Source organism: Pollachius pollachius (assembly GCF_949987615.1).
Source record: "Pollachius pollachius genome assembly, chromosome: 20".
NCBI classification, from domain to species: Eukaryota; Metazoa; Chordata; class Actinopteri; order Gadiformes; family Gadidae; genus Pollachius; species Pollachius pollachius.
In genome coordinates this window covers 3,475,447-3,487,583 of record NC_136953.1, presented here as the reverse complement: position 1 = coordinate 3,487,583, position 12,137 = coordinate 3,475,447, and the positions used below count along the sequence as shown (strand labels likewise).

Below are 12,137 nucleotides of genomic sequence, written 5' to 3'. Positions count from 1 at the left end.
AATGCAGCAACAATGCCAAACTGAATAGAATCAGTAGTAGTCTGTCTCAACCTCCCCATCTCCAACCCTTTTCCATCGGGGCCATTGGACATGTTCCACAGCACCACCACCAGAGCATGAGCTCATGGCCTCAGCCACATCCAACCAGGAGCCACCTGAAGCGGGTAATGTGGAAGCCCATTGGCACCATGCCATGCCCCGTACCAACCAATGAGAGAACGGCTCCACTGGAAAATATGTCATCAGTTTCCGGTGGGGGGAGAAAACACTCGGCAGGCTTCCATTGTACTGCAGTGTTTTTAATGCGCCGTCCAACCGTGGGAGAAACTGATAAAAGCGAGGGAAAACGTTGCGAGAGAATCCATTAAATAAGCAGGGAAAAAGTTGTGTCAACGTTGAAAAAGGTGTTTTTTATCACATCCGTCTAAGGGGTTTACAACAAAACAGGGTGCTTTGGGGTTACACAATGGTAATGTTTAAAGGTCGAGGCGGATTTGAATGTACTTGATTCAAACAACGGCAGACATTGTGGATCGATCCTTTGGGCTGGGAGTCGAACACCCTCACCACTAGGTAAACTCAGTGTTTGATTCAGTGGGACATTCGGGTTTGAACCCAGAACCTTAAGGCTAGGAGTCAACATCAGTGTGTAACATCAGTGTGTACCGATATGTTCATTTTCCACCACTTTATGCAAACCGAATGCAGAATTTAAGACAAGACTCGGCTTAGTCTCACAAGTGGTTTGTGCGTTGCCTCTGGGTGCGTGTAGATGAGAATTCTGCATCATAGCTTCATCATTTTCTGGTGGTCCGACCGCTAACGTTAAAGACGTATAGTCCTGCTGACGATATGTGAAGATTTAGAATGGCAAACCTCACATTTGTTCTCCAGATGTCGAAAGTTGTTGGCAACTGTGAGTTGGGTAACACGCATAAAGGAGTGAGTGGGATTCAGAGACAGGTCCTGTTCACACACACTGCTGTCCTAACAGCATTTTGATACATCTAATTTACTCTACTCTTTTCAATTGCCGAAAGGTTGTGGGTTTGAACCTCAATGTACGAAGTCTACATGATCCTTGGGCAAGATGTCCTTAGCCCTATACCTGCTCCTTAATGACATGAATGTTAAATAAAGGAATTAAACATTAAACATTGTCATCGCCTCGAAGAAATGACTAGATAGTGAATGGTCATGTAGAGTATTTAGTTGGCGCATACAATTTTACATTTTAACGACACTTGTGATGCACCACTGTATGGAGGCAATGCCTTGACTTGCAACACACCACTATATATTTATCAGCACATAGCATCAGGATACGGTCATACAACAAAGTGGTGACCTGCTCCACTCCTGCATCGTAAAACCATATAGAATAGGGGAGGGAGGGAGGGAGGGCGGGAGGGAGGGAGGGAGGGAGGGAGGGGAGAACACAGTGATGTTTACAGTGCTTTATAGAGTGTAACGGATGTAGCATTTTGTGTTTTCATGTTTTTATGGCTGTTGTTCGTGCAGGGTTCACCAGCAAGGTGTGATGATATGGCTATGGAAACCCTGGTTGGATTAACCGTGTGTGTATGTGTGTGTGTGTTAATGTGTGTGTGTGTGTGTGTGTGTGTGTGTGTGTGTGTGTGTGTGTGTTTGTGTATGTTTGTGCGTGTGTGCAGCCACCTGCAATGCAAACATAACTAGTTTTGTGTGCCGACTTTGTAGACAGACTGTATTATTGTACTGTCTGTGTGTTCTAGAGAGAGAGATAGAGAGATAGAGGGAGAGAGAGAGAAAGAGAGAGTTTGTGGGATGTGTGCATGGAAACGAGACAAAAACAGAAAATTGATGGAGCTTCTGGCTGAACTGATCTGTTATGTGTTAATAAAGGTCAGGCAACACACACACACTCACACACAAACACACACAAACACACACACACACACACACTCACACACACACACACACACGCGCGCGCACACACACAAACACACACACACACACACGCACACACACACACACACACACACACCAGAGTATTAAGGTGAAAAATGCATGTGTCAAACTGGTTCCATTGTCAACAACATTTTTTTGTCACTACGTGTGTGTGTGTGTGTGTGTGTCTGTGTGTGTGTGTGTGTGTGTGTGTGTTTTCATATAGAGGAATTCCTACAAGGAGACCTTACAAGAGAAGATAGAGACAGCATGTTGTCAACTGCATTTAGCATTCACCGTCTAGTTAGTTGGTGTATAAATAACTCGAAATAATGGACTGCTTTTTGCTCCCAATCAATGTTTATGATCAAACTAATCTAAGTCTGTCTTTCCTTTTCTCTGTCTTCCCCAATCATCCCCTCTTCTCCTCAAATGATCCCTTCTCCTCCCCCACCTCTCTCTCCTCCCCCACCTCTCTCTCCTCCCCCACCTCTCTCTCCTCCCCCACCTCTCTCTCCTGCTCCACCTCCCTCTCCCCCTCCAGTGTGTGGCTCAGACCTGGCCCTCGGTGGCTTCTTCGTGCGTCAGGGCGACTATATCTGCACCCTGGACTACCAGCGGCTGTACGGCACGCGCTGCTTCAGCTGCCAGGAGTTCATCGAGGGGGAGGTGGTGTCCGCACTGGGCAAGACCTACCACCCTCGCTGCTTCGTCTGCGCCACCTGCAAGTAAGGGTTACCCTGGGGTGGGACTGATGGGACCTGGGGTCGGTGGTGGACGGGGGGGGACCTCAGGGCCCAGGGAGGCCAGAGGGACCTGGGGTCTGATGGGACTTGGGACCTGGGGTCAGTGGTGGTGGGGGGTGGCCCGGTGGTCATGGAAGTCTGCCGGGATCCGGGGAATAGTACGGGAGGATTGCTACGATAGTGATGAATCGTACGTCAATAAACTGTGAGGTTGTGATAATGGATGTGCACTGCCGTCTCTGTGACCTCAGAAGTGTGGATTGCTCGTCGGTTTGTGTGTTCAGAAGGGCTAGGATTTGTGTCTACTGGTTTGTGTTCACTGGGGGAGTGTTGGGGGGGTCAACACAATATTTGTTCAGCAGATGCATACGCTACTGTTCAAAAGTTTGATGTCACAAAGACAATTTCATGTTTTCCATGGAAACTTACGCTTTTATTCAACACTTTTCAGCTGTGCTAAGTATTGCACAAGGTTTTTCTAATCATCAATTTGCCTTTTAACATTATCAGCTAAACAATGTTCCATTAGAACACAGGAGTGATGGTTGCTTGAAATGGCCCTCTGTACACCTAAGTAGATATTCCATTAAAAATCTGCCGTTTCCAGCTTGAATAGTCATTAACCACATTAACAATGTCTACACTGTATTTCTGATAAATGTAATGTTATCTTCACTGAAAAAAACTGTGCTTTTCTTTAAAAAATAAGGACATATGTAAGTGACCCCAAACTTTTGAACGTAAGTGTACATTACTACATTTACATATGATAGTTATTTATTGGTTGCTGCTACTTAAAAGCTGCATGTATTAGAAAAGTGGCAAACCTTTTGCTCTGCTTGAGATTTCCGATCTCTGCCTATTTCCCATCCACTCCTTTGGATGCAGAGATGACGGCCTCACTGCGCCACTTTTCCCACGCTTGAGTAACGACTGTATCCCAGCCCCCCTTTTACCTTCTATCGAGGTTTCCGAACAAACACACGACTCTTGTTCCGCGAGCGTCGTCTCCTCAAGCAGAACCGGCGGCTCACCGCTTCACTGCGGTAATGGTGGGGAGAAGTAGAGGGTGATGGAGAGAGAGAATAGGGCGTATTATCGCACAGACACCATGCATCGAACCAGCTGGCCTCGCCGCTCCGTGGTTAAAAAATAGACAAAACCACCCTTTCACAGGTTTCTGTTTTGTAATTTGTGGTAGATCAGGGAATCACACTCACTCGGCAGAAGGTTGGGAGCTTGTTTGATCTTTGCAGGGCTTGTGTGTGAACAGCTGAAGAGCTGTTTTCATTAGCGGTTAATCTATCGTATCTACAATGTGGTATCTTTTTTGTATTGATCGTCAAACTACTGATTTCATAATGGTAAAGGATGTCATTCAAATTATATTAATAACAAGATAGTCACAAGGGAGTTATAAATAGGAAAACACGCAAATAAGGTACAGTCCACTGGTTCTCACCAAATTTCTATCCAGTGTATTTCCTTTTTTGTGTGTGCGTATGTATGTGTGTTTGTGTGTGTCTGGGTATCTGGGCAAGATGAGATGTGTATGGTCACTCATTTTGGCCACTTAAAGTATTACAAGAACGGTTTTAGATTACCCCTTGACATCTGTGTGTGTGTGTGTGTGTGTGTGTGTGTGTGTGTGTGTGTGTGTGTGTGTTTGTGTGTGTGCGCGCGTGCCTCTGTTTTGTTTGTGTGTGTGTGTGTCTCTCAGAAGCAGGGGATGCCCTTTATTTAGCATGAATAATTCATCAATGGCCAATCAGTCTTCTGATATCTCTAGTCTATATCTATTTCTCAGCTTTGTAATTTGTCCATCTTGAGTTTGTCTAATGGATGCATGATTGACTTCTTAGTCTTTTATAGCACTTATTTACAGCTCTGTCTCCACTTAGACGATGTGGCAGCAGGCCCTAATATTACTCTATGTCCTTTAAGTAAAACCAATGTATTATTCATAACACAAATGTATGGCTATTATGTCGAACTTTCAGCACTATGTTACTTCTTTCACTGTAGTCATCACAATGTGATTCTCCCGCCTTTTTCTCAAACAATTTCAAAAAATGAAAGGGGTTACGTTTAAAGGTGTATAGTTTTAAAAGGCTGCACATCTAAACAATGTTGGTGACATGGATGTGTTTACTAAGACACACTCAAACGATCCCCTAAAGGTCAGACACAAAGACAAGTATATGATAGTACCTCACTGTATTCTCTCCATCTCTCACCCTGTTGGCATGTCGTTCTTTCTCTTTCTGTCTGGTTTCCTTTCTTTCTTTCCTCCCTTCTTCCCCTTGCTTCTTTCCTACCTCCCTGCCTTTTCTCCTTCTCTCCTTCTTTCCCTCCTTTGTCCTTCTGTCCTTTCCTCCCTCCCACGCTCCCTCCGTCCCTCCCCCCTGCAGACAGCCCTTCCCAGCTGGAGACAGAGTGACGTTCAACGGCAAGGAGTGTATCTGCCAGCAGTGTACCCAGCCTCTGGCCCCCAACAGCCCTGCACCCATCCAGGCTGTCCACAGTCAGTCCTTATGTCTCTGTCTCCCATTCTCTCTCTCTCTCTCGCTCTCTCTCTCTGTCTCACATTCTCTCTCTCTCTCCCATTCTCTGTCTCCCGTTCTCTCTCTCCCATTCTCTCTCTCTCTCTCTCTTTCTGTCTCCCATGCCCACTCTCTCTCCCATTCTCTCTCTCTCTCTCTCTCTCCCTTCTTCCAAATCTTCCTTTGTCTTGAGGTCTGACCTTTGACATTTTCTCTCTCTCTCTCTTGCTCTCTCTCTCTTTCTCGCTCTTCCTTTCCCACGCTTTTGTTCCACTTCCTCCTTTCTCCTTTCTCCGTCTGTTTCTGTGGAATTGTCCATTTGTGGGTATCTCTTGTGTTAATAAAGTTTTCCTTTGTGTCACTTTCTCTCTCTCCGTTTTCTCATCCTCGTTTTGTACAATTCCCGCTTTGTTTCCACTTTGGGAGACATTTCAATGACCTCTCTCCTGTTCCCTCTCTTCTCTCTATCTTTCTCTGTCCCTCTCTCTTTTCTCTCTCTGTACATCTCTCTCTACCTCTCTCTTCTCTCTCTCTGTTCATCTCTCTCTACCTCTCTTTTCTCTCAACCCATTTCTACCACTATGTTTTCCTCTCTCTCTCTTTCCTTTCCATTCATCTGTCTCTCTCTTTACCCCCTGTCCCTCTCTCTCCTATCTCCATTCATCTGTACCTCTCTTTATCCCCTCTCACTCTCTCTTCTCTCTCAATTCATCTGTGCATCTCTTTATCCCCTCTACCTCTCTCGCTTCTATCTCCATTCATCTGTACCTCTCTTTATCCTCTCGCCCTCTCTCTCCCTTCTAACTCCATCTATCTCTACCTCTCTTTCTATATGTATACCTCTCTCTCTCCCCTATCCCCATTCACCTGTGCCCCTTTCGCCCCCAGACTGCTGTGGCTGTGGGAAGGACTTTAAGAACGAGCAGTCCCTGGTGGCGCTGGACAAACACTGGCACCTGGGCTGCTTCAAGTGCAAGGTGTGCAACAAGGTGCTGAATGCAGAGTACATCAGCAAGTGAGTGGACCGCCCCCAATCCATCCCATCATACTCCTGATGATACAGAGTAGTGAGTGGCTGTTCTTTAGAAACAGGTTGCCAGATTTTCTTTCTTCATTTCTTCCTTTCATTAGTGAGTTGGTGCGTCCATTCATCCGTCGTCAGTCGTTAGTTAATTAATTAGTTAATTAATGTGTCCATTCTTTAATTAATTTGTTAATGAAATTGATATAGAAGGATTTAAGTAATTTATGGATTTATTAATATCTTCGTTTTTTTGTTTGTTTAATCATTCATAAAAGAGAAAGCATTAATCAGTCCCTCCAGAAAAATGCGGCGTTCTTTTGTGATTGTTGCGGCCAAAAATCCTTGATTATGCGGCATGTTTTCTTAAAATATGCGATGAAATATGCGGCATATTTATGCAATTGTATGCGATGAAATTGCGGGAACTTGAAAAAATTGCGGGAACTTGCGAAAAAATGCGGGAACTTGCGAAAAATGCAGCTTTTCGATGACGTTCACGTCGCGTAATTACGTTGGCTGCTCTTGTGTGAAGTAAACGCAACATTTTTCAACTTTCTGCTAAGATATATGTGACTTTTTTGCAACGAAAATGTGGAGATTATGAAATCATGCAAGCCCCGCATATTTTGCATGGAAATTTGCAATTTATGCAGTGAAAGTGCGGCATATTTGAAAAAATGCGGCCCCTGCATGAATATATAGACTTTGGCTGATTATGCGTTGAATTATGCGATCGTATAATCACGTTTTTCTGGAGGGACTGATTAATAGAAAGAACTGTTGCACTCAAAAATGTAATTGAATTCAAAGGCCTCAGGTTGCAGCTCTCAGAACATACCAGTGTATCGGTGTGAGGGGATGAGACGCTAACCGACGCCTCCTCCCATTGGGCCAGGGCTTAATCCTGACTGTTTCTAACCTGCTGTGCCTCCGTCCACCAGGGATGGGATCCCGTACTGCGAGCAGGACTACCACGCCATGTATGGCATCCAGTGCGAGAACTGCAAGAAGTTCATCACCGGCAAAGTCCTGGAGGTAAGCCCCGTCTCGCTGGAGATATGACGGAGAGAGAACTCTGGGGAGAACTGGGTAGGCTACGGCGGCCATGATGAGAGAAAAGGGTGATGAAGCAATTCTCTTTTCAGCATCACCATGACGTCTGTGTGTGTGTGTGTGTGTGTGTGTGTGTGTGTGTGTGTTTGTGTGTGTTTGTGTGTGTCACTGCCATACTTGCAATTTATTATGGTCAGTGGAAATCGACCGATTGCAAAATTGGAAGAGAGGGAGAAAGAGAGAAAGAAGGAAAAACAAGAAGCAGGAGGGTTGGGGTTATGATACGAGGAGGAAGAGGAGGGGGGTCTCACAGGATGAGACCACTGACTTTCCTACAAACAAACAGCGGAGAGCTGGGTTATGGAGCAAGAAAAATAATGAAAGCTTTCTCTCTCTCTCTCTCTCTCTCTCTCTCTCTCTCTCTCTTCTCTCTCTCTCTCTCTCTCTCTCTCTCTCTCTCTCTCTCTCTCTCTCTCTCTCTCTCTCTCTCTCTCGCTCTCTCTTCAATTCAATTCAATTTTATTTGTATAGCCCTTAATCACCATTACAGTCTCAAAGGGCTGAACAGGCCAAATATTTATGACACCCCCCTTTACCCAAGCCCCCACAAGGGCAAGAAAAAACTCCCTTGAAATTAGCAAGGAGGAAATCTTGAGAAGAAACGCATAGTAGGGGATCCCTTCTTCCAGGGATGGTCAGGAGTGCAATGGGTTCCATAATTGACATACAGGTAAATACATGCACGTCATGTTAAAATGGTGATGTGGTGCTGGCCGGTTGACCATGAGGAGAGTCCAGGCATCCAGTCCAGTCACCGCAACACGCTAGAACAGACAGAATAGTGAACTAGAACGGAAAAGTATATAGTGGGAATCTATACTGTATTAACAAAAGCACAAACAAAAAAGTGGTCTTCACTTTGCATCTGTCGTTTTCACACTCCTATGTTCCAAATGCAAGATCGTAGAGGTGCGTTTTGAGCTTTCCTTTGAATAGCTCCACAGAGTCAGCTTCCCTGATCACTTGTGGCAGCCTATTCCATAGGAAGGGGGCTCGATAGGCAAACGCTCTATGTTCAGCCGATTTCTTTCGATACCTTCGGCAGTGAAAGAAGGCCAGCTCCCGAAGACTGGAGGGACCGAGAAGAACTATAAGGAATGATCAGGTCCTTCAAGTAGGATGGAGGAAATCCATGCAAGGCTTTATAGGTTAGCAGTTGCACTTTAAAGTCCGATCTGAAAGTTATTGGTAGCCAGTGCAGAGAGGCAAAAATAGGTGTGATATGATCAAACCTTCTCGTTCTGGTCAGCAGTCTAGCTGCAGCATTCTGTACAAGCTGTAGACTTTTTGTGATAGATTTTGGTAGTCCCGAGAACAGTGCATTGCAATAATCCAGTCTTGATGAAACAAATGCATGAATCAGTGTCCCTGCATCTGCTGCAGATAACATTGGTCTGATTCTTGCAATGTTTCTCAGATGGAAAAAGGCAATTCTAGCTATACTTCTAACATGTTGGTTAAAGCACAGTTGAGGGTCGAACAGGACACCAAGATTTTTGACAGATGCACTCTGTGGGATGGCGAGGCCATCCAAACACAGTGAGACATCCTCAAACTCTCTCCGGTCCCGCTTCGAGCCAATAATTATCAGGTCTGTCTTCCCAGTGTTAAGCTGTAGGAAGTTTTGTGACATCCAGCCCTTCACCGCAGCCAGACAGGACTCAACCCTCTGGATCTGGGCAGAGTCCCCTGAATCTACAGGAATGAAGAGCTAGGTGTCATCCACGTAGCAGTGGAAACAAATCCCGAAGCTGTGGATAACATTGCCCAAGGGAAGCATGTAGATTGCAAAAAGTAATGGACCAGGGACCCGCCAAAGCGTAGTTTGCAGTGTTTTGATTCTGAACCCTCATGGAGCCCGAATTGGGTTCTATCTGTGAGGTACGATTCAAGCCAACCAAGAGCCGTACCTCTCTCTCTCTCTCTCTCTCTCTCTCTCTCACTCTCTCTTGTATCTTAAGAAATGGAATCTGCTCCGTGTGTGCATGTTCGTGTGTTTATTGGGGTGAACACGATATCATTAGACAAAAGTCCAAAGGCCTACTAGTTGTCCTCGGTAATTTGACCCTTGTGCTTCAAGCACTCATGTACTACCAGAGTGTGTGAGTCTGCATGTGTGCGATGGCATGCCTGTCTGTCAATTCATGGCAATATGAATGTAGCATTCTTGGGGCACGGGTAAACATACATACACATATACTGTATATATAAAAACATATTCCGATCTGCCAGAATATGTTAGTTCCAGTTAGATCCAGAAGTAATCATAATCAATAATCAACTCGTCATCATTTTGTTGATGCATTTATGTTTAACGTTGATCAATTATTATTCGTGCTAGCATTCCTAGCAAGGAAGGGAGCACATCCTAGCAGATCCACCCTTCACCACGGCGGTGTTTTACTTGGCTTCCGGTGTATTACTCATGGACCGCTGAACGGTACATTCACCCCATCGCTAGAAGAAGCCAGATCTTGTGTTCCGTCCCAGAAGAGAAGTTTTGAATGTCACTGACGTCTTTTCTCGTGGTGATCCCACTCCACTGGCTCTGAGGGAACAACACGTCAATAAAATATGGAGACCCGGGTTATTGATTGGGAGACAAAGCTGGTTAAAACATAGTCTAATGGGTCTCCAAGCCCCAAAGGTCTCAAGTTCGATTCCCCAGTCCACCCCCCTGCGGGCATCCTTGAGCAAATAATCACTACCGCCCCCATCTGTGTTTACTGTAAGCGGCTTTGGGTGAAAGTGTCTTCTGAGCGAGTACATTGTTAGTTTGAACAATGAGCGCATTAATCAGTTTAAGTGGCCTCACCTGACCCCACTCATTTCAGCCATTCAGAATCATTCAACCCCGCGCTTGGTTACACTTTTCAGTGCTGAAGTGGTGCATAAAGTGAGTGAGAAATAATGTATATTATAATACACAGATGGCCTTTATGTAACCAGGTAGCGTATTAAGAGGTGTCAGGCCTAACCTGGTCGCCTTTCTGCCTGCTGGCACCCACCTTAACCCATCATACATCTCGTTCTGAATGCCCAAAGCTTTATTCCCCTCTGTTCAGCTCTGTTCCACCAACCTGGCAACCAAAGCCCCTGACCTATTTCAAAGTAAAAGCTTCCTCAACTTATCCGTCCTGAAGGGACCAGTGAATATGATAGAGTGGCATCACACACTGAGTGCTCTCACTCTCTCTCTCTCTCTCTCTCTCTCTCTCTCTCTCTCTGCCGCCGACAAAGGAAGGATTTGACCAGAGCTCTCTATCTTCTTTCCGCTCCTCTCCTCCTATTCTGTGTCCGAATTTCCCCCTTCCATTCCAGGGGCTCTTTCTTATCAGCAGGGGCCCTAAAGGGTCTAAAAGTCAACTTCCTCTCTCTCTCATGCATTCCTATTGCTTCCAGATAAGCATGTAAGACACGGGTTCTTTCCAGGACAAAGCTTCCCAGCTGCCACGTGTGTTCCCTGGGCATTGGGGGTAATGGATTCCTTAATTGCGAGGACATACGTAAAAGCCTTTGGTTAATATTTTCTTTTCATCTTGCAGAGGAAAGAGAAAGTAGAAAGTCTGTTATCTGTCATTGCTCGAGTAGACATTTTTCATCACTGAGAGGCGATTTAATCCTGTGCATACATCTGTCATCCACCTGACAGCCTCTATGACATATGGATCTAATCATCCAATCACTGATCATTTTCTCAGTTGTCAATGGCGCAGACTGGCTATCCTAACACAGCTTTATTTATTCCATAGCTAGTGGATCAATCTCAGCCTACCTTTTATTTAGCTCTCCAAGAGCTCCCACTGGTGGCCATATTGTGAACTAATTAATGAATGCACTTGAATGCACTTTTGTCTGTTTATCTATCTTCATCTATCTCCCTCCCACCATCCCTATCTTCGTATAATGTGTCTATCTATCTCACCATCTATCTAATGCATCTATCTATCTTTCCCGTGTATGTCTATCTCATTCTCCCTTTCTATCCGTTGTGTGAGGTAGTGGTTTTCTATTCAGAGCACTGCTAAAGAAATTTAATTTATCCCATGATAAAAGGGCTGTCCAAGTACTGTTCTGCAATACAGATGTATTCTCCGAACTGCTTCTTGATCTGGGAGGGGCTGATCGGATGTTGGGTAGACAATACTGGACCGTTCAGAGATCCAGTAACTCGTATCACCATGCTTTTAACACTAAACTGTTTATGAAACACTTCGCCTCACATTCAGTGCAACACACAAACACGCACGCACGCACGTACACGCACACACCCACTCACATTTGTATGTGGATGGTTTGTATGGGGGTTGAATTCTGTTGAATTAGTGAATTGTGAGGTTAAGGCTTTCGCTGTGTCACTGACCACTGTCTGTGTGTGTCTGTGTGTGTCTGTGTGTGCGTGTGTGTTTGGCAGGCCGGAGAGAAGCACTACCATCCCACGTGCGCACGCTGTGCACGTTGTGAGCAGATGTTTGGCGAAGGAGAGGAAATGTACCTGCAAGGTAAGCTCTCCCTCGCTCTCCCCCACTCTCCCTCACTTTCCCTCTCTACATCTTATTCCCTCCCCCTTCATTCTCTATGTTTTTCGACGATTCCCTTGGAGTGTTACGTCTTTAAAACCTCACCTGTGTTGTTCCCTCCTAGCCTCCAACAATCCCTCTCCCAGATTCTATTTTCTCTTGTCCTACTTTTTCTTTTGAAACAATTGAAAGAGATGTCACCGCGCAGCTCCAGACTGAGCTCACCATAACACTGGGGAGCCTGTCCCATAAATCTAGATTC

General features: G+C 45.3%; 1 protein-coding gene across 1 annotated transcript in view; it reads left to right on the top strand.

Moving 5' to 3' along the window:
* ablim2 (actin binding LIM protein family, member 2) overlaps window positions 1-12,137 on the top strand; it is a 47,846-nt gene that overhangs the window by 15,504 nt on the left and 20,205 nt on the right. Inside the window, exons 4-8 of the mRNA XM_079758119.1 lie at window positions 2,474-2,657; window positions 5,087-5,199; window positions 6,107-6,233; window positions 7,184-7,277; window positions 11,770-11,857. Of these exons, the coding sequence (XP_079614245.1) occupies window positions 2,474-2,657; window positions 5,087-5,199; window positions 6,107-6,233; window positions 7,184-7,277; window positions 11,770-11,857 (606 nt within the window). The remainder of the gene's footprint in view (window positions 1-2,473; window positions 2,658-5,086; window positions 5,200-6,106; window positions 6,234-7,183; window positions 7,278-11,769; window positions 11,858-12,137) is intronic.